This window comes from Pantherophis guttatus, chromosome 12 (genome assembly GCF_059756535.1).
Source record: "Pantherophis guttatus breed Tessera chromosome 12, ASM5975653v1, whole genome shotgun sequence".
Lineage (NCBI taxonomy): Eukaryota > Metazoa > Chordata > Lepidosauria > Squamata > Colubridae > Pantherophis > Pantherophis guttatus.
In genome coordinates this window covers 25111325-25133964 of record NC_142074.1, presented here as the reverse complement: position 1 = coordinate 25133964, position 22640 = coordinate 25111325, and the positions used below count along the sequence as shown (strand labels likewise).

At 45.8% G+C, this 22640-nt stretch overlaps 1 protein-coding gene across 1 annotated transcript; it reads left to right on the top strand.

Moving 5' to 3' along the window:
- The first annotated feature begins 29 nt into the window (after positions 1–29).
- On the top strand, positions 30–21965 carry SLC9A6 (solute carrier family 9 member A6). Its single transcript, XM_034441641.3, has 16 exons — positions 30–442; positions 3126–3325; positions 4050–4127; positions 4925–5001; positions 6035–6147; positions 6777–6882; positions 7372–7513; positions 8750–8855; positions 9473–9561; positions 9805–9918; positions 11375–11486; positions 12820–12973; positions 14299–14329; positions 15007–15086; positions 16437–16542; positions 17644–21965. The coding sequence occupies exons 1-16, from the start codon at positions 214–216 to the stop codon at positions 17914–17916; spliced, it is 2010 nt and encodes a 669-aa protein (XP_034297532.2). The 5' UTR covers positions 30–213; the 3' UTR covers positions 17917–21965.
- Positions 21966–22640: the final 675 nt, after the last annotated feature.

The following is a 22640-nucleotide window of genomic DNA, read 5'->3' as shown; positions in this document are numbered from 1 at the left end:
AATACAGCGCGCCGCCGAAATACGGCGCGCCGCCATGACGTCTCTCCCGCGCACGCGCGGTGCACGGGGAGGAGGAGGAGAAGCGAACCGAAGGAGCCGTGTGGGCGGGGCCGACGCTCGGCCGGGGATGATGGGCGTCGCGGGTCCGCTGAGGCGCTGAACCGGGGCGGGGGCGGGGGGGGGACGACGACGAATAGGACCGCGAGCGGAGCCATGGCGGCGCTGCTGCTGCTGGTGCTGGGCCTGGATCCGGGGCCCGGGGCGGGCGGGGGTCGTCCTGGCGGCCTGGAGGAAGAGCTGGTGGCCGAGGCCAGTCACCGCCAGGACAGCGCCAACCTGCTGGTCTTCATCCTCCTGCTGACCCTCACCATCCTCACCATCTGGCTCTTCAAGCACCGCCGCGCCCGCTTCCTCCACGAAACCGGGCTGGCCATGATCTATGGTGAGCGGCCACAGAGCCCATCATCCCCTGCCGACCCCCCCAGACACCCCCCCGCTTGGCTTTTCTCCCCCCCCCGTGGAATAATGAAGCCTCGTTGGCTGAGGGAGGAGGGGTGTCATAGGCGTTGGAGTGGGGGGTGGGGGAGGATCAGCCTCAATCAAAAAAGGGGAGGGGGAGGGTTGGGGGTGGGGGAGGATTCCCAGGCTCCCCCAGTGACCCCCCCTTCCTCAGAGAGAGAATTTGGGGAGTCCTGCTCAGTTGGGAAACGGGGGGTGGGGTGGGGGGCTGAACCCCAACCTGGCATTGCTTTGTGGGGTCTCCGGAGTGAAACGAAGGCGGAAAATGTTTTTTGCAGGTTGTGCTTTTCATCCTTTCCTCCCCCATAGAAAGAAAAGGGTCAACTTGGGGCCCCTTTCCCCTCTTTTGGAATTGGGGGTGGGGGGCGGCTACGAAAGCGTTGGCTGAATGGTGGTGGTTGGGAGGGGGAGGCTGCTTGGGAGAGCCTGACCTGTTAAAAGGAGTGGGATGCTTGATATTTGAAATGTATCGGCTCCCCAACTCCCAATGGACTTCATAAACCCTGGCTGGCACCAGGGGTGAAATCCAGCAGGTTCGGAACAGGTTCTGGAGAACCGGTAGCGGAAATTTTGAGTAGTTTGGAGAACTGGCAAATACCACCTCTGGCTGGTCCCAAAGTTGGGAAGGAAATGGAGATTTTGTAGTATCCTTCCCCCTGGAGTGGGGTGGGATTGGGGATTTTGCAGTATCCTTCCCCTTGCATGCCCACCAAGCCACGCCCACAGAACCAGTAGTAAAAAAATTTGGATTTCACCACTGCCTGGCACCATTTAAATCCCTGGATTTAGGTCACGCATCTGGGATTTTTTTTTCCCTCCCATGATCCACAGCCAGGGGGAGTTATAAGTCCAGCGTGGTACCAGCAAGAATCCTCTGAAAAGAAGTGCAGAGTAGATATCCTCCATCCAAAAGGGATCTTTTTCAGGGAAGAGCTGAGATTGCGGCTCTAATGTGCAAAATGCTGGACAGTAACAACCCTCTTTTCTCTCCTATTTAATCTTGTTTTATTAACAGGAAATAAAACGGAGATATTTCCAAAAAATATTCAGTTGCTGTGTTTAGATCGGCTGCTAAGGCGTAGTTTTTAATGAAATAAATCACCAAATATCAATGGATCAAAATGTATTTAGGGTCAAAGACCAAACACAATAGAAGACAATGCAATAACTCTTAAAAAAGCACTTTAACTGGTGAAATGAATCCTATGACAGCAGTTAACGTTGCTAGTGTGGGAACCATTCAATACAGCTAGTCTTCAATTTACAACAGTTCATTTACAATGGCACTGAAAAAACTGATTTATGACTCTTTTTCACACAACCATGGCAGCATCCCCAGGGTCACGTGATCAAAAATTCAGCCGCTTGGCAACTGACTCATATTTATGACGGTTGCAGTGTCCTGGGGTCACGTGATCAGCTTGTGTGATCTTCTCACAAGGTCAATGGGGGAGCCAGATTCACTTAACAACCGTGTTACTAACTTAACAACTGTAGTGATTCATTTGGCGAGTGTGGCAAGAAAGGTCGTACAATGGGGTAAAATTCACTTAACAGATGTCTCACTTAGCAACAGAAATTTTGGGCTCAATTGAGGTCATAAGCCGAGGACTGTCCGTATGCTAACAAACTACATTTTACAGTGTTGTGTGAACTGGGTTGCTGTCCTATTGTTTAGCTATTTGAATCCAAGAGTCTAGATCAGGGGTCCCCAAACTTGGCAGCTTTAAGACTTGTGGACTTCAACTCCCAGAATTCTCCAGCCAGCCAGCTATGCTGGCTGGAGAATTCTGGGAGTTGAAGCCCACAAGTCTTAAAGCTGCCAAGTTTGAAGACCTCTGGTCTAGATTAACCTGGCCAAAAAAAATTTTTTTTCCCAGCATGGCAGATCCCTGTAATATAGGTGCACATCTTGGATTTTTTTTCTGCAACATGCCTTGGCAAATCTTTTAGAAGTTGCTCAAGAGATCCGCTGCCATTTCTTCTTAACTGAAGCTGATCTCAAGAAGAGTGTTGGGAAATTTACTGAACTGAAAAGCTTCAGAGAAACCACAGATTGCGCAATGGAGATAAAGGAAAAATTTAAATTTATCTGCTGCTGCTCCTTTCAAACTGACGGACGAGAACATCCCTATTTTAAGTTGCATTACAATTGTAGTAATAGAATTTTTTTCCCCAATGAACAGGGGTTGGATTAGATGATCTCTCAGTTTCCTTCATATCTTGATGGTCTGATTTGTGCACCGTAATTCATCGGGGGGCTTGAATCTTCAATATTTTCTTCTCTTTCTACCCTCATTGCTGCCACTCTATTGCACCCAGTTTTTTCAACAGCACCTAGGAAACATTCAGGCCACACATTACGCTGGTGTGTCACCACAGGCAGTGCAATTCTGAATTATTTTGATGAGGCTTTGCATGATTTGAGGGATTGAATTTATTCCTTTTAGGCGCCATTTGATTCTTCTGTTTCACCCCAATTTTGCTGGAGGAGTTCTTCTGACAGTCGGTGAAAGGAGGGTGCTAAGAATGTATCGATCTGAACTCTGAACCTCTCCGGATTGCTCTAGAACTCCAGCAAACCTGAAGTCCTCTGTTTCTTACAGGAGTTCTGGTGGGAGTCATCCTTCGCTACGGCATCCACATTCCCAGTGATATCAACAATGTGACCCTAAGCTGCCCAATGCAAACGAGCCCAGCTACTTTGCTGGTCAACCTGAGTGGGAAGTTTTATGAGTACACCCTGAAGGGGGAAATCAGTTCCCACGAACTCAATAATGTTCAAGATAATGAAATGCTGCGGAAGGTAAACTCGCTTTCCTCTTCACTTTTCCCACTTTTTTAGATCGAGGGTTCTAGGAAAACACGGTTGAAATTCTGCCGTAGCTTTTTCCCAGGTTTCTAGAGGAGTCTGGGGGAAAAAAATATATATAGACTTTTTGAAGGCATCTCTGCTGCTGCTTCTCTGGGCCGATTGCTGTTCCTCAAACTTTTCCATTTTGCCTATTCAAGAAATCCCTTAATGGCTGTGTTCGCACCTTGCTTTAAATCTAAATGTGAATTACTGGGTTGCAACTTGCCACTTTGGGTGGGTCTGGCCTTTGGAAGAGGCAAACTGGCACAGGTTGTGTGCGGTCAGCCATTTGTAATTATTCAAGAGTCATAATGAGGCAAACTAGGCCCTGTCCTTCCACGGCCAAATAAAAGGGGCTTCCTTCCCATATTCATCAGATCTCTTTGGAACAGACATACTGCATTATTCCGCTGTGTTGTGTACCCCAGAGCCACACTGCAGTGACTGCCCACGCAGGCTGTGCTGTTTCGATTCTGGAAGTTTGGTGGGTGTGAACTCAACTAATGCCTCCCGGTTGTGAAGTTGAAAATTCTGGCATGCAGAACAGTTGTGCTAAAAGGTGGCCCAGTTCTTGTTTTTAACGAAAATGCGCTTCACCAAATGATAAGTTTTACTTTGCACCGATTGAAGTTGGGTCTTTTGTGAAGCTTTGATTCTCTCTTTTAATACCCTACAGGTAACTTTTGATCCTGAAGTATTCTTCAATATCTTGCTCCCTCCCATTATATTTTATGCTGGATATAGCTTAAAACGGGTAGGTGTCTGTTCCTTCTGATCCTCTTTAAAATTTATCCAGGGTAGCAACACACTTGTTGAGAAGAACAGAAAGGAGACATCATCCACCTGCTACTCTGCTGTTGTCTTTGAGGACAACTTCAGTCTGTTTTGGATGAGGTCAGCTCACTGGATTCTCTTGGATTGAACGCCTTAAGATTCTGCTTTGGAACGGTTTGAAACGGGAGAAATAATCTTTTACATACCCAATTTTTCCATCCAGGACCTGTACAATGTAGGCCAGTGCATGCATACAAGAAAAAATAAACCCTTTAAGCAGTCTATCCTTTGCAATCCAAACCTTTGATTGCCTTCTCTTATACCCTGCTTTTCAGTGCAATAATAATACAACCAGAACAGAATTTCCGCCAGAAAAATAAAATTGGATTATAAAGAAATAGTACGTTGTGAAAAAAAAAAAAAATTCCAGGCTAAATGTGCCTCTGATCTTTCCAAAATCAGTCATTTGTAACCAGACACCAAGTGCCTACAGGCAGGGCTATCTGTCCTAACGTAGATTTTTCTCCCCATGTTAGGGAAAAAAATGAGTAATTGTATGCTTATAAAACATCTTAGTTGGAAAGGCATTTTAAGTGCTGGAGAGATAAGCCAATCGTATTGGCTGTTATTTGCTCTTTGTCTGAAATAATTGTATGTTTAGGGAGGGTTCAGTGGGACTTTGAGAAAAATTGCCATGTCATTCTGGCTCAGTCATTCCTAGCATTTAAAGTAACAAAAGTCTTTCTCTCTTTTCTCTCTCTCTCTTTTTTTTTTAAGCGTCACTTCTTCCGAAACCTTGGATCCATTTTAGCATATGCATTTCTTGGAACAGCAATTTCCTGTTTTATGATAGGGTGAGAATTCCTACTGCTTCTAAAAATTGTTCCCTGTTTACATCCTTTGCATATTACCTAATCAACAGTTTCTCTGTGAGCAGCTGCAATGCCAGAGGTTAAAACCATGACAACAATAAGGCAAGAAAGATCGGCAATGAAAACAGGCGCAGTCTTAAATCACAAACAAAAACGAACAAGAGCAAGGCAAGGCCGCCTTGCATTTTTAAAAATGAGAAGCTGAGCAATTCCAGGCTGGTTTGAATGTGTTGATAAACAAACCCAGTTTGCAGAGTTCTGCGATTCTCCCTCTTGTCCATTGTGCCCATGAGAAGTTTTTGATTCCGTTGCACAGAATTGAACATAGGAATGAACTACGGTTGGTTAATCTTAATTGTTTACGGATCAACCCAATCACTAAACCGCTTTGAAGTGGGTCCTTCTAGATTTTTTTAAGCAGAGACGGGACTGAAATAGTATAGGGCTGTGATGGTGAACCTATGCCATGTGTGCCCGAAGTGACACACGGAGCCATGGTATCTGACACGCACGGTGTCGCTTGTTCCGCTTCCGGGTTTCTGGTGTGCATGTGAACCCAACAATCAACAGTTCATATAGCAACCGTTCAAAGTTACAACAGCACCAAAAAACAAAAAAAGTTAGGACATCTTTTGACACTGCTGACGGTTGCAGCATCCCCTATCTTCACGTGATTTAAATTTTGGATGCTTGACAACTGGTTCGCATTTACGATGATTGCAGTGTCCCCGGGGTCACGTGTCCCTAGGGGGTTGGGCAGCATAGAAATATGATTAATTAAATTTTTGCAACCCGCCTGACAAATTTAGATTTGTTGCTAACTTAACAACCGCGGTGACTCGCTTAACAAATATGGCGAGAAAAGCCATAAAACGGAGGCCAAAACTCGCCTAACGAATGTCTCACTCAGCAACAGAGATTTGGGGGCTCGGTTGTGGCTGTAGGTCGAGGATTGCCTGTGCTGAGGTTGAGCTTGCCATGGTGCCGACGATGCCAACTCTCTCGTGTTCAACAGATCCATCATGTACGGCTGTGTCGCGCTGATGAAAGTGATGGGGCAGCTTGGAGGAGACTTCTATTTTACCGACTGCCTGTTTTTCGGGGCCATCGCCTCCGCTACGGATCCTGGTAGGTTGTAGGCGGGAACCAGGGACCCTTGTCAACAGTGGTGGGATTCAAATAATTTTAACAACCGGTTCTCTGCCCTAATGACTGGCTGGGTGGGCGTGGCCATGGAGGGCGTGGCCAGGAGGTGTGACAGGCAGCACTTGGCCTCCTGCACCCCCCTGGGAGCAAAAACGGGCCACGGGAGGGGGGACACGCCCCTCCGCGTCCCATTTTAGGCCTAGTAGACCTCCCAGAAGCCTCCTGGGAGTGAAAACAGGCTGCGGGAGGGGGTGTCACGTCCCCCCCACTTACCAGAATTCCTGAGCCAACCATGTTAGCTCAGGAATTCTGGGAATTGAAGTCCACAAGTCATAAAAGGGCCATAGTTGCCCATCTCTGAGATAGAGAGAAGTTCCCTGAAGATGATGGGCTCCACTATGAGTCCAAAAGCTCGGAAGACAAAACTTCTGGTCCTGTTGACCGACCCAGATTGGATCCTGTCCTATAAACGTTTGTTGGTTCTTTCTACATGGGTGTTTGCATCTCTGTCATATTTTGAAGATTGAGATGTTGCCAGATAAATAATACGGTAAGCTAACTTGGGATTCTAGCAAATTCTTCGCTTTTTTTTTTCTTTTTTTCTTGGCTAGTGACGGTCCTCGCCATATTCCATGAACTTCAAGTGGATGTTGAGCTCTACGCCCTTCTCTTTGGAGAGAGTGTCCTCAACGATGCGGTAGCCATTGTGCTGTGTTCGTAAGTCGTGTGTCTTCTTCCCGTCCCTCTCCCTGGCAGAGGCAGCTCAAGTTAGGGAGCATCTGCGAAGCTGCTGTGCCTTGTAAAAAAATGGTAGCAATAGCACTTAGACTTATATACTGCTTTACAATGCTTTTACAGCCCTCTCTATAAAGCGGTTTATAGAGTTGGCCTATTGACGTGCACTTACCATACAGAATCCTGAAAAACTCTGGAGTCCAGTTTTGAGCTGAATTGCACAATGAGAATATATCTGCTGAAAAAAAAAACCTCTGCATTGGAGACAGGAAGGGCATCCGGCCAGTAAATACTCAGCTCCATTCAGTTTCCCAGATTCCACCCCACAAGGGGTTATGGGGTCATTAAAGGATGACGATGACGATGATGATTTCTTCTAGATAGAAAGAAGAAGAATTCTTGACTCCTGCAATCTGTGGAATATTTCACAAAGCCTCCTGCTAAGAAGTCTATATTCTGTGTTTCCCACAGTTCAATCGTTGCCTACCAGCCCGCCGGAGACAACAGCCACACTTTCGATGTGACCGCCATGTTCAAATCCATCGGGATTTTCCTTGGGATTTTCAGCGGATCGTTCGCCATGGGGGCTGCCACCGGTGTCGTCACCGCTCTGATATCCTTGCTTTGTCTGTCGGAAACTTTTTTTTTTGTTTCTGAGCGAGAAGGTTTGCAGCTTGGGAGGCTGTAAAAATCCGCAGAGTAAGGAGGTTCCCCCCAGTGAAAGAATTCAAGATTCTGGACTGGTTTGTCTGTAAACAACTCAAATTTTTACCGATGTGTTATTTAATTATTATTAGCACGATGCTTTTCTTCAGAAACAGACTTCAAGCTTTAACGCATTTATCATAAACTTGATTGGCCACAAATATCTAAACTGTAGAAATATATGTGTGTGTGTGTGTGTGTGTGTGTGTGTGTGTGTGTGTGTAGGTCTTTGGTTATTCGGGTCTTCTCCCACGTAAAATTGGAAGTGTCTTGGCGACATTTCGACGAAGTCTCATTCATCATCTTCAGGCTGGTGTTCTCGGCTTCGTGCTTCCAGGAGCACGAATATATATATATTTTAAATCATGTCCATTTCAGCCAGTCAGAATTGCCCTATTGGCTTGTATTTGCTTATTGGGTTTATAAAGCTCTCTTAATTGTCAAGTGATTTAATTAAGGACCAATTAAGTCAAACAGTGCTAAGCCATTTGAATGTAAAGGGCAGAAACATTTCAAGAACAGACCACAGGGGTCCATAACTTGCACTCTACTCCCCTAGATTACAAGGTGAGAGCATTAAAGCAAAAAGACCCAATATTTGACAAGCCATAGCTTTGTCGATAGGGACGCCACGTGGCTCAGTGGCTAAGACGAGCTTTTCGATCAAAAGGTTGGCAGTTCAGCGGTTCAAATCCTTAGCGCCATGTAACGGGGTGAGCTCCTGTTCCTTGTCCCAGCTTCTGCCAACCTAGCATGTAAAAGCAAATAAAAAATGCAAATAGAAAAACAGGGACCACCTTTGATGTGAAGGTAACAGCATTCCATGCGCCATTGGCGTTTAATCATGCCGGCCACATGACCATGGAGACGTTTTCGGGCAGTACTGGCTCTTCGGCTTTGAAACGGAGAGGAGCACCGCCCCCTAGAGTCGGGAACGACTGGCACATATGTGCAAGGGGAACCTTTACCTTTTCCTTAGTTTTGCCGATGTATTTATGGGGTGGCTTGAACCCCTCAAGTTTGCTCAGTTCATATTTTTCCCTGATTTGGGGACTCTCTGGTTTTGTTGGAATGTTGTGTTGTTTTTTTTTTAAATCTGCAGAAATCTCTTGTAGATTTCTCCCTTAACTACTTCCAGCTTCACGTCACCAAGTTTACCAAACTTCACGAGTTCCACCTGCTGGAAACTGGCTTGTTTTTCCTGATGTCCTGGAGTACGTTCCTGTTGGCCGAGGCGTGTGGTTTTACCGGTAAGTAAGTGGCAGTGCGCCTCTGCCTTGTACCGCCTGAGTGGAGTGGTACCAGGAAATTTCCCAGTGAGATTTAAATCCTTGCCAAAATTGGCAGCGACGCCCCTTCTCTGAGGCTGAAAAAGCCACACCCTGAAAGGTTCCCCCACTCCCCAAAACCCCTGGGGACAGTTCAGCAGAGGAGTTGAGCATCTGGGATACAATGGCAGCTCCTCGTCTTCAGTTACTCCAGTTTCCTCTGAGATGTTTCCAGGGCAGGCAGGGTGCTTTCCGGCCTGAGAGTGGGGTGTAATGGGTGGAGCTGCTTACGCCACACAGAACAAAGTCATTATCAACCCTTTGGGGCTGATTGCTCTCACCTGTAGGAATATTCTGCATAACTACAAACTTACGGGTTTCTGTTGGGACCCACGCATCCTGCCAGCTTTTAGCTTTCCCCCGAGTTTGTTCAGATCCGGCTGAAAGCCAATTCCAAGCCCTAAAATTAGGTTTATGCCGGTGCAGCACTCACCTATCATGCTAAGCCATAATTAAAAAGAGGGCTGTGTTGAAGAAAAACAGGAGATGGGCTTTGGGTGCTGCAGGCTCCTTTATTCATCCCATATTTTGTCCCCCAGGTGTGGTGGCCGTTTTGTTCTGTGGCATCACTCAAGCTCACTATACCTACAACAACTTGTCCACAGAATCGCAGCACAGGACAAAACAGGTGAGGCCTTGGACCAGAATGGCCAGGGAGGGACACCTCCCTCAACCCAGGACAGTTGCAATAATTTTTTAAAAAATTGTCCACTGTCCTCCCCCTTATAAATCTAATAAATGTAATGCTGGTTTATCTATTTTGTGCTGCCCACGCTTTGAAGAATTCCCTGTCACTTTAAATACATATTTGGGTCGTCGTCATCCCAAGGATTATGCTACCATTGCTTTCTCATCTTGCCCAATATTTTAGTTGTTTGAGCTTCTCAACTTCCTGGCGGAGAATTTCATCTTCTCCTACATGGGACTCACCCTGTTCACCTTCCAGAACCACGTCTTTAATCCAACCTTTGTGGTTGGGGCTTTTGTATCCTTTTTTGTTGTTGTTGTTTTTAAAAAAATATGAGGGGAAGCCACCTAGGTTGTGTAGGATAACCGTCTGGAAAAGGAGGGTTAAACAAAGAAAACTGCCGAGCAGAATAAGTGATTATTACTCCCAATTAAACAGGATTAAAAAAAGGCCATAATTGCACTCAACAATGAACTAAAGGGCCACCGCCAGTGAGCTGTTGGACAGCATTACTTGGTCTGCTGTGTGGATGTTCGGGTGGTTTAGGGGTGGGGAATTTGTGGTGGGTGGGGTGTGTCTGGGGATTGTCATGTGAGTTGGTCTTGGTCTCTGGGTGTTATGTGAATTTCGTTGTATGGGTATACTGTGTATATAAGTATTTATTTATTTATTTATTGGTTCGATTTATATGCCGCCCTTCTCCGGAGACTCAGGGTGGCTTACAATGCGTTAAGCAACAGCCTTCATACTTTTGTATATACCTGCTTAGTAGGGCTTTTGGCCCCCTTTTTTTTATACAAAGTCAGCTTATTGCCCCCACAATCCGGGTCCTCATTTTACCTACCTCGGAAGGATGGAAGGCTGAGTCACCCTTGAGCCTGGTGAGATTTGAACTTGCAGTAATTGCAGGCAGCTGGTGTTACTTAACAGCACTTTAGTCTGCTGCGCCACCAAGGCTCATTTACAATGACAATAAACTTAAATTATAAATTATAAAAAAGTTTGGGTAAATTCAGCACTGAACGATATAGATAATTTAATAATGAACACTCCAGTTCTCACGTTCAGAATTTCTCTTTGGAAGGGGAAAAAAGCATTGACTAGAAGTAAAAAAAACAACCACCCACTGAGTTCGCATGTTTACACCATTTTTGTTTTATCCTGGTTTGTTGGATGTTGGTGAGAAGTATCTGTAACCTGTGTCAGCTGACAGGAAATTGGGCCCTTAGGCTGCTAGTCAGACTTTACCAACTGGCGTGTCTGGGCTCAGTCTGAAAAGACAAAAGCTCATTCGGGCTTTTTTTGCACTTTTAGTGGCAAGCCATGTCTGGCTCTGAAAAGTTTTTAACTCACCTGCCTGGTGAGGAAGTAAAGAAGTCAACCTCGATTGTGACATTTCCATGACAGTCTAAGCTGCTGTGAACCGAGTTAAATAGCCAGTATAATTTTAAAGTGGAGTTAAAAGAAAAAATAATTTGTGGGGTCCTTTGTGCTCCCTGAGCTGGTGGTTTTCTTGTAGACGTTTTATGACCCAACTAGATAATATCATCAGTGCTAGATTGTATGTATACAGAGAGCAAACCCAATTCCCTTCTACCACTGACGATGTTACCTAGGTGGGTCATGAAACAATTGCAAGAAAAGCACCCAGTTCAGGGAACATCAGGGACACACACACCCTCCAGTTCAACCCTGAGCTACAAATATTCTCTTCTATCGGAAAATAATTTCCTTAATGCAGCCATGAATCTAGCTGGCGGTATTCCTGGGAAGAGCAGCAAACATTTATCCCCTCTCTTTCCTACTTAACCTGGGGAGGCGAAACAAGATCGGAACAAACTTTCAACATATGATGATGTTTGCTGGTGAGTGGCCCTTGGACTCCTTTGAACGTGGTTGCCATAAATAATTGCACACTTACTTGCAAGAAGGAAAGGAGGCTAGTATAGAGACGAAAGGGACGCGGTGGCTCAGTGGCTAAGACGCCGAGCTTGTCGATCAGAAAGGTCAGCAGTTCAGCAGTTCGAATCCCTAGCGCCGCGTAACGGGGTGAGCTCCCGTTCCTTGTCCCAGCTTCTGCCAACCTAGCAGTTCGAAAGCACATAAAAAAAATGCAAGTAGAAAAATAGGGACCACTTTGGTGGGAAGGGAACAGCGTTCCGTGCGCCTTTGGTGTTGAGTCATGCCGGCCACACGACCACGGAGACGTCTTCGGACAGCGCTGGCTCTTCGGCTTTGAAACAGAGATGAGCACCGCCCCCTAGAGTCGGGAACGACTAGCACATATGTGCGAGGGGAACCTTGACCTTTACCTTTATAGAGAGGAAGAATGGGACCCTTCCGGTTTATAAGATTATATTGGCGTGAAGAGGGAGGGCCAGGTAAATACTTCTTATCGGGCTGAACAAATTGCCTTCAGGAAACAAACGGATGAGGATAAGGGAGCCAGAGGAGACATGATGCCTACTTGAAAGACAAGGAGATTATTTGCAACCTTTCTAGCTTTGTGGACCGAGGGCTGGGGGGGGGGAAGAGCGGAGGAAATGGTTCCGTGTGAGCGGCAGGTATGCATGCTCACGTGTGCAACTCCATTTGTGCACAAATGGAACTTCACGCATGCACGCGAATGGCGGCCACTCGTGCCAATGCAGCTGCTTATGTGAGCGCGCTTGTCAGGGTTCCAAGGAACACCCCCAACGAAAGGAGACTCCGAGGCTAGAAGTTCCTCAAAGTTCCATTATATTAGAGATGTCATCTTGGCACATCTGGGAAAACCCAGATCTGAAAGCTTCCAGGTTTTCCCCACCCAAAGGAAAGTCCAAGCCCCTGCCCCAGCACCCACATCTCCATCACACGGTCCAATCAATGCACCGTCCCAACTGGAGATGCCGCCCAGCCACAGCCGGGTGCAGGGCAAGATGTCCTTGACTCTCGGAGAAAAGAATGTTATTTTGACTATATATCTCTCCAGCTCCATACAATCCCCCCTCCCAGTTCCCCACAGCACTAAATGTGGCAGCCCTGAAGATCCAAAGTAAAAGATGGCTTCCAGGACTGACAGCGCTCACCTGCCGCCTGTGCGGCCCGGTTCCAAAAGGGCCACGGCCTGGGGGGGTTGGGGACCCCCAGATAAAAAGCCAGCCACATTTAGGGAAATTTCATGCATCCTTTCTTTCCCTCTCTCTCTCTCTCTCTTAGGCCTGCGGGGAGCCATGGCGTTTGCCTTGGCCATCCGGGACACAGCCACTTACGCGCGGCAGGTGATGTTCAGTACGACTCTGCTGATCGTCTTTTTCACCGTCTGGGTCTTCGGTGGTGGCACCACCACGATGCTCTCATGCCTGCACATTCGGTGAGCAAGACCCTCCCTCCCCTCTTCCTCAGCTGCGAGAGGAATTGCGTAATTTGGGCGGGACATCCTGTACGTGGTGGGTTTAAAAAGAGCAGCAGTCAAAGCCACTTTCCGGATAATTGGCAATTTTGAGCAAGTTGGTTTATGTCTTTTTCCGGGTTAAGGGAGGTGCTAGCTTCAACGGAGTGAATTGCAATTGCGTTTTTTTTTTTTGCTGTTGCGTGAGGTGTCCTTTCAGAAACCCACGTGCAAACTGAGTGGGGCCACAACCAGTTGTGAAAAGACTCCTCTTAGCCACTGGGTGTCAGCTTTGCTCTGGGTGATGAGCGTGAGAAGGCAGGAATAAACCACGCCAACCTCCCAAGAATGCAGTAAAAAAAAAAAAAAGGGATAAAAATTGAAACGCTAAAGGGGAGAAGAGATGACGGATAGAAAGAATTGCCTTTTAAACATTAAGGGGGCTTGTTGTAAACTGATAGAGGCAGAAATGAAATTAGATAGGGCAACTATTAGAACGTATATTTTAATAGAATAAACAAAAATAATAGAAAGATTAGAGGTTCATAGATGTTAGGCATCTTAAGTTTAAATAATATTATGAGGATCGCCTAAGTTTGATAAATGTGATACAGATTACTAATCTTGTTATTGTAATTTGGATTAATATGAACGATGCCCAGAATCAACATTGTCCACATACAATATGGATGTATATTTTTTTAAAAAAGAAAAAAAAAGTGCAGTCTCATGAATACCAGCACAGCTCATATCTCAGCAGAGATGTTAGATTTACCCACTTGTGCACCGCCATCTGTCATCAGATGGAGAAGAGGTGGATTAATTATATACCATCAACTCAGGGTTGAGCCTTAGATTTTCTCCAAGATGACCTGTCCCCAACCTGGTCCTTCAGACCTTCTTCTTCTTTTTTTTTTTCATATTTTTTTATTATTAACATTTTTTTAACATACATGAATCATAATATATAATATATAACAATATACACAATGTCCTTCAGACCTTCTAACGTTGCCCCATCGCCACTGTAACTGTGCCCTGTGTTTTCCTGCTGGTCATCATCCTTCTCCTCTTTCCTTCCACCTTTCCCAACATCTGAGCCTTCCTTCCCTTTGCACAATTTTTTACCCATGCCCGCCTGTTACTTTAGCACGAAGGGGCAATGGTCGTATTTACAGGCGGACACCTCAAAGCCTTTTGGGGGGAGGGTTTGTGTGCCGGCTGGATGGCCAGAGAGCTCTGCCCCCTCTCCCCCTCCCCCAGTCTGAACAGGGAGTGTAATCGTCCTTGTGTGTTCTTCCCTGCAGGGTTGGTGTCGATGCTGACCAAGATAATGTGGTAAGTGCCTCTCCTCCTCTCTCCGTCATCACTCCCTCACTCTTGCAGTTGTTAAATCAGAATTTCCGAGGCTTCAATGATTAGGATCACGCCTGAGACATTACTCAACTTCTGGAGTGCCAAGCGCTTTCAAGATAAAGAAAATGAATAGGATAGAAAATGAATAGAGTGGAGTGGAGTGGAACGGAATGGAAATAATAGAAATAGAATAGAAATAAAAGAATAGAATGAAATAGAAATAATAGAAATAGAATAGAAATAATAGAATAGAATGAAATAGAAATAATAGAAACAGAATAGAATAGAAACTTTGTCACTTTAAATGTACATTAATTAGCATACATTAAAATGAAATTTTGTTGCATTCAGCTCTCAAAAGATAACCATTATCCATATGCCCACACACACACACACACACACACACACATACACACACACACACAAAAGATCTCATTTCCAACCAGCCTCCCCTGCGTCCTGATGCCAGGATTCTGCCAGAACTTTGTTGAAGCACTACAGATCTTTAAATTCCTCCCGGTTTTTGATTAACGCAATCCAGATCACAAACATCAGACAATAAACAACCCACCGCAGGAAATAAAGACCCCACTGGACATTGGTTGTGGCTCTCCGCCCCCAAACCCCACTACGATCCTGTTGCGTTCCTTCTTTTCCAGGGCGGCCCAGAAATCGAGGGGCGAAGCACCAGAGCCGAGAGCGCCTGGCTATTCCGAGTCTGGTACAACTTCGACCATAAGTATCCTTCCTAGAGACCAGCGGGTGATCCTGGGACCCAAGCTCCTGCATCTGCAGCCAGAGAGGGCCGAAGCGCCTTTCCTTCCTCAGCTGTGCATTCTTGTCTCTCGTGGCCATTTATCTGGGCTCAGGACCAAGAAATGCAGAACGATAGGCCTGTCGTATGTGCCATGCCTGCAGGGGCAAAAGATTATTTTAGTTTTCTGCCAGTCTCTGTATCCCATGCACCCCCGAGTTTTGACACCAGGCCAGCTCTCTGCTGTGTCCAGAAGTGACCGAGCCCCTGCCACTAGCAACAAACCTTTGAGAAACCTGAAACCAAAACTTATACCGAGCAACCTATAATTTCAGGGCCAAAGTGTTATCCTCCTGCTCCTGCAAGCTACTTTTTTCTTAGAATGAAGTTGGGCCAGACTGGTTTTCTGCCAGTCTCTGTATCCCACTGTTAACCAAAACCATAGTAGTAGTTGTGACGACTTAAGGTGGGAAAACAGGGGAGGAAATTTGTAGAGGAATCCTGTATGGCAGGGGCTCTCAACCTGTGGCCTACCAACCCCTGGTGAGGGAGGGGGCGGTGTTATCACAGGAGGTCAGCGAAGGATTAAAGAATGGTTATGATTTTAATCTTGGGGGTCCGTGGCCAGAAAAGGTAATTAAAAGGGTTTTTTTTACGCATGCGCCTAATATAATAGCAGTAGCAATAGCCCTTAGACTTATAAACCACTTCACAGTCCTTTCTGCCACCAGCAAGCAGAAGACGTGGGCCTCCTGTGCATGGGGAATAAAAATAAGAAACACCCCCCCCCCCGAAAATAAACCCTAGTGCTTATTTTGGAGCCCCAAAGAAAGCAAGACTGGGTCTTATTTTCGGGGAAACATGGGTAGCAGAGTTAGTGCTAGAAAAACCATATACGAGTTGGTTTTGGATAAAAGGTAAAGGTTCCTGTCGCACATACGTTCTAGTCGTTCCCGACACTAGGGGGCGGTGCTCATCTCCGTTTCAAAGCCGAAGAGCCAGCGCTGTCCGAAGACGTCTCCGTGGTCATGTGGCCGGCATGACTCAACGCCAAAGGCGCACGGAATGCTGTTACCTTCCCACCAAAGGTGGTCCCTGTTTTTCTACTTGCATTTTTTTTACCTGCTTTTACATGCTAGGTTGGCAGGAGCTGGGACAAGTCACGGGAGCTCACCCTGTTCCACGGCACTAGGGATTCGAACCGCTGAACTGCCGACCTTTCGATCGATAAGCTCAGCGTCTTAGCCACTGAGCCACCGTGTCCCTTGGTTTTAGATAAAAATATACTATTTCCGAAAATAGAGACGCCTCCTTAACCAAGACCCCCTTCCTCAGCTATTTAAAACCTCTCTTGACGCACAGCGGTCCCCCCCTCACCACCACGCTCCCCAGCTGCTGCGGACCCCTTGCAAGGTGTTTGACGAGTCCGCAGGCTTACGAGGTGAGTCCAGGACATGCCCCCCAAAATAACCTGAAGGACCTCCCCTGGCCCACCGGTGCATTCCTCTTGGCCTGCTCACTGTTGCTGAGGTGGGCCGGGCGAAACCTCTTTCTGGTTGGAGAGTTGACGTCCAGAAAAGGAGGGAAGGACCTCGGGGAAGTGGTGAGGACGTGGTTTGGGTTGTCCTTTGCTGAAGTGGTCTCTAACTTCTGCTGGGTGGTGAGGTGGGCTTTTTCCTTCTTGAGGTTGATCGATTAACCCCTTTTCCAGCCTCAAAAGCTCTTCAGGCTTCCTTCTGGATTCACCCTCAACTGTAGAGCTTCTAAATGAGCAGCAGACACCCCCCCCCCAACCCCAAATGTAGCGTTGAATGGAAAGGTCGGCTTTCCATAATTGAAAGGGCCCCCAAACTTGTTTCTCAAAATAAAACCTCTCCCCTCACAATGCCATCCCATAGATTGCGACCCTATCTTGCAAAAAAAAGTAGGGAACGTGGTTGTTGACACTAAGAAGTTGTCCATCTCTCTTATGGAAGCCTTTTTGGTCTTCTACTGTTTAATAAAGCCATCAATCTTCTCCTCCCTTTCCTTCTCCTCCTTCTCCTTCCTTTCCTTCTCCTTCTCCCTCTCCCCTCCTCTCCTCCCTTTTCCCTTCCTCCTCCTTGTCTTCTTTCTCTTTTGCTTCCTCTTCTCCTCCTCTCCTCCCTTCCTTCTCCCTTACTCTTCCCTGTGTTCTTTCTCTTTTTGTACCTCTCATTCCTTCCTTTCCAATTCTTCCTCCTTCCCCCTCTCCGTCCCTTCTCCCTTATTCCTCCTCCTCATGTTTTTCTCCTTTTCTTCCTCCTCTTCCAATTCTTCCTCCTCCCTCTCCCTTCCTCCTCCCTGTCTTCTTTCTCTTTTTCTTCCTCTTCTCCTACTCCTCTTCCTTCTCCCTTACTCCCCTGTGTTCTTTCTCTTTTTCTTCCTCTCATTCATTCTCTTCCAATTCTTCCTCCTTCCCCCTCTCCCGCTCATCCTTTCTCCCTTATTCCTCCTCCTCATGTTCTTTCTCCTTTTCTTCCTCCTCTTCCAATTCTTCCTCCTTTTCCTCCTCCTCCTCCAGAATCAAGAGCAGCTGAAGGACGACGACTCAGATCTGATTCTGAACGATGGAGACATCAGTCTGACGTACGGGGATTCCAGCGGGAACTCCGATTCGTTGCCGTCGGGCGCCTCCAGGCGGGTGGCTGGAAACGGTTCCGAGGACATGCTGGACCAGGAGCTGGCCTTCGGAGACCACGAACTGGTCATCCGGGGGACACGCCTCGTTCTCCCCATGGACGACTCCGAGCCTCCTTCCGGCGTGGTTGACAACGCTCGCCACGGCCCGGCCTAAGATCGGTTTCTTGAGACAACGGGGAGTCCAAGAAAGAGGAACCACAGGAACAAACGACGACAAAAATATCCGCAGATGATGGTGACGAAAACCTGGCTATCGATGACCCCAAAACCTACCGCATGTCTCAGAACGTCTGAGCTGTATAAATACGATTTATTGATACGGTGTCAGGAGAAACATCCGCTATCTGTGCAAAGGGAGCGAGCGGTTGATTTTGTGCGTTTAGAAACAACCCTGGGAAATCGATGGGACTTGCACCAAATAGCGGCGGAACTGTTTTAGATACAGTTGGGCCACAGTTGGGAACGGAGGCCAGCTTTGCAACAACCCTTCCGGTTCTATAGAGTGATGTGTTGTTGTTGTTTTTGGGTTGGATTTTGACCATCCAGTGCCCGTTTTGCTGATGCCAGGGAAGGAAGGAAGGAGGGGCAAAGATTTGAGCAGTGGGGAACTTTAGGCGAGGTGGCCAAGCTGCAGTTAGGCAGAAGATCTAAGAAAAACTGAAGGGGATTGCTTGAAGTCTTTATTTTGAAGAACATCTTCTGGATGTTGGACGGATGATTTGGAGAGAGTTGTCCAGGGGGCTTCTGTTGTGGCCGCCTGGCTGTCCACACTGAAGGCAGAATCAGCCAGATGTTGGATGCTGTGGACCTAACAAGCTTCTGACTTGGCAAGTTTTTGTGTGTGTGGACAGGTACAATCTCCTTGGTTGTCCCGGTAGGCCAGAAGGTTTATCCTCCGGACACCGAAGGTGGATCATTTTATCATTGTTTGGCTTTTAATTTTTCTCTCGCCTTATCTCATCGCATTAGGGTGAGGGACCGAAGGACGGGAGTACCGAAACAGCTACCGTTTTGTTAATTTTCGTGCAGAGGATTAGCACGCTGCTTCCGGAGCAGGTGGGAGGCACCCAGTTAGTTTTGAGCTTTCTATTCTAGAAACCCCTGGGGGGGTGGGGTGGGGGCTGCAGATTTTTTTTTTAATGGGTGCACATCTGCAAACACAAAAAAAGAAACAGCTGGAACAGTAGCACTTGGGACTGTTCAAAAAAAACGCAGGTAGAGATTCTACAGGGTTTTTGGGTTTGTTTTTTTTAAAGATACTTGGAACATCCGTCCATTTGTATAGTTGCACTGTTTGGTATTGGTTGCACGATAATGCGTATGTGTGTGTGTCTATAATGGGGGGGGGGAAGATTTTTGTCTCATCGTTTACAAATCAGTGAGAAAAATGCCGATAAGGCTTATTTCTTGGCCTTATTTTTTTTTTCCTTTGCCTACGAAAGAGCTCTGAACCACCTACTGATTTTTACATTCAGTTTATTCAGATTTTTTTTTTTTCCTTCTAACTTTCTGCTTCCGTCGTTTTGAGGATTTTCATTGCATCTTTTCCAGGTACACCGGCAGATCTGGTAACGGTTGCCGGCTGAACCTCATCGCTTTCTTCTTTAGCAGAAAACACACACACAGCCAACTCTCGCGTTAGAATTTCGAAAGAACTTTTTAAATGCCCTGCTTTATTCTAGCGACTTAACGGTCCCTGCTTTTTAATCCCATTTTAAAAACGGGTTTCGTTTCGATCCTTCTTTTAGATTAGCACGACCCGCGAGCAGCAGTCTAGTTTAGCTCCTCCGTCAATCAATCACCAGAGAAATCTCTCATCCTAAAATAAATGTCGTGCAGCTAGGCATGCTTTCCTCTAACCAAAGGAGGAAAAACACGCTCCAAAAATTGTGGAATGTTGTGACCATTTTGTGCCCTGGAAGCAGGCTATTTTATTATTTTATTTTATTTTTTCATTTTCTTTAATGAGAACATTTGGGCTAAGATTTATGGAAGAGAAAAACCGAGTTGCTTCATCCTTTTAAACCTTTAAAGATTGGCTGTGCTGGACTTTTGCCTCCAAGTCCTTCTTCTGGTCCAGCAAGAAATCAATTCCATTTCAGCCATGAAAACAGATTAACTTTTCGTTTTCCAAAAGTTCCACGTCTGAATTAACTTTCTTCAAGTCTCCTTCAGAACAATTTTGAGGACTTGCCTGCTCCTTTCCTCTTAGTTCCATTCTGCTTTCACTGGGTCCCACCCATCTTGAGTCACCCCAATTCTGTAGTGACACCCCATTCTTGAGAAGTATAAAGCTTCACTGCACTGGAAAATAAGATTTTTTTCCCCCCTTCTCCTCTCTTTTAGGTCTTTTATTATTATTTTTTTTCCTGCTATGCAGGAACGTCATTAAATATATGTGAATGCATGTTGTGCTTCTATATAATGTCTGTATCTTAATGTCCGATGTTAAAATAATAATAATTAATAGTACTATTGCTAATAATAATAATATGAGAAATGTTCGTGTGATAACTCTTCGGTTTCAAATGTTTCTAAGCAACAGCTAATGATCTTGTGTAGCCTGATTAGTCACGGAGTTTGCAGACTTCTGTATCAGAAAATGTAGAATTTTGTCAAGGAGACATACAGTGGATTCCCTCTTCTGCTCTGTCCTCTCCAATTTGGAAGATTTGCACACTTTTCTACACTTAAGTTTCTTTTCTTTCTTTTTTGTAAATCCTGACTAAAGACACCTTGCGTCCTCCAGATGTTGTGGAACTACAGTTCCCAGCAGCCTCAAATGTCACGGCCAAGAGGGTGGCATGCTGGGAATTAGAGTCCTCCAACATCGGCAAGGTTGAAGGTTGTGCCCATCCTGTTACGTGTACTTCAACAAACATCTGGAAAGCCCCATATGGTCCCGCTTGAGACCTTTGCCCAGACCAAAAGTAAAACAAGATCCTTGGCAATTTTCGGTTGTGTGTCTAAATTTGATGTCTTATCGGCATGTAATCAATTAAAAGTGGAGCTGAGAAGTTTAGGGAGATCCTAGATCCCAAGGGAATCCACATTTTTTCAGTTCTGCTTTGCTGCCTTTAAACTGGACAAAAGAGGGAAATGTCCCCACGCCCAACTCCGTGGTTGTGCGTCCTTTATCCTCAAGTGCAGTTGTGCAGCACCAGACTATTCCCGTAAGACTATTCACCTCACACGTTTTCTTATTTATTTAAAGCAGCAACTTGCTAACGTGCGTTGAGAGAGGACTTGTGATGTAACCGTAGGTTTCCGTGCCTCTTGGTTAGAAACCTGGCATAGACCTCTTGGTTTCAAGAGACAAGGCGATGGTTCTTGCTGTTCCCTTGGAGAGGACATCCTTGTAACATCTTCTTGAAAAGGTGTCCTCATAACGGGAACCCCTTGAATGCATCCTTTCCTGAAACCTACATTTAAGAATGAAGGTTTGTTACAAGTTCTTTTGGGGAAAAGCAACCTGATCTTCAGACAAACCCACCAACCAACCTTCTGAGGCTGAAATCCTGGATCTTTGAGAATTTCTATAAGTGATAATACACTCCAAACTTGTGCAAGTTTGCTGTTAAGACATAATAATAACCGCTGCACCACTCCAGACTTGGAATGCCTGGGATAGTTTTCAACTGCTGATTGAGTTAATACTCTCCTATTGGGAGGTGGATCCCAGGTTTCTTGGCCAGTCAGTAATCGGGAACCCTTCAACGCTGGAACCTTCAGATCCCCACTGCGGTTCCTCCAGGATTAACCACGATCTGCCACAGATTGAACATGACGTTGATAAGTGTTGTGTTTCTTTGATGCCGCAAGAAAAGCAATTCCCTTGTGCTTAATTTCTCCGGGGCCCAGTTCTTAACACGACCTCCAAAAACAGCAGTGGGGATTTATAAGTTTGTGACTCCAACTGTGGGTTTAAAATCAGTTAAACCCTCAAAATATGCTTTTTTTTCTCTCCTGTAAAGATTCAACTTCTGCATCGGTGATGTCGTACTTTCAAGTTCTAGTGTTCTCTACTTAACTGTTGAATTGTCTCTTTTTATGGTATTGACTGCTGTAGTTGTGGCATTCTTTGTAACGATAACCTTAAGCATAATAATTGCACCTTTCTTTTCGGTTGATGATAACTCAAGTCTTTTATTGTTACTCGCACTGTGAAAGAAATCATGGGCCTATAAAATAAGTTTCTTCGAATCGGATGCGTCCGCGTGGTTTTTCACTCCACACGAACATGTGTTTTTAAAAGTGATTTATTCCTCGATCGGTGGACTTGGTTACTGTTGTTTTTTTAAAGTCACGTTGTGTCTTGCAGCTATAAATCACACCACTGAAAAAGGGAAGATGTGCCAAGTGGAAATGGAAGCTGCATCAAGATTCTGTACAATAACTTAGCGTAACGTAATTATAAATAAATAAAACTGCCTCTTTGTCGAGCTGTGTGATCTGGCGATCTCTACTGTTTTCTCCAATTACCTGCGTTAGCTAAAGAAAGAAAAATAGATATATAAATAGAAAATAAATCTCTTCTGATCTTCAACTCGGGGTGTCCTTTGACAATGGAGGCAACGTATTTGACTTAGCCTGTTTATTTATCCTTTCTTGACTAATGGGCTCTCTAAGCCACATTACTGGAACCATATTAGTTTGCTCAATAACTTGGTTTTGCCATCTAGCCTGGGGATTCTGTGTTTGTTTTGATGCTTTTGAATCAGTCCTGGTGATCGCTTGGAGAAGTTTCTGGCGTTTGGGAAAGATTTTGGAAGTAGTTTGCCATTGCCTCCTTGCTAAGGGCTGGGAGAGAGTGACTGGCCCAAAGTGGGACTAGAACTCAGCCTCCTGGCTTCTAGCCTGTTGTTTTCACCACGACAG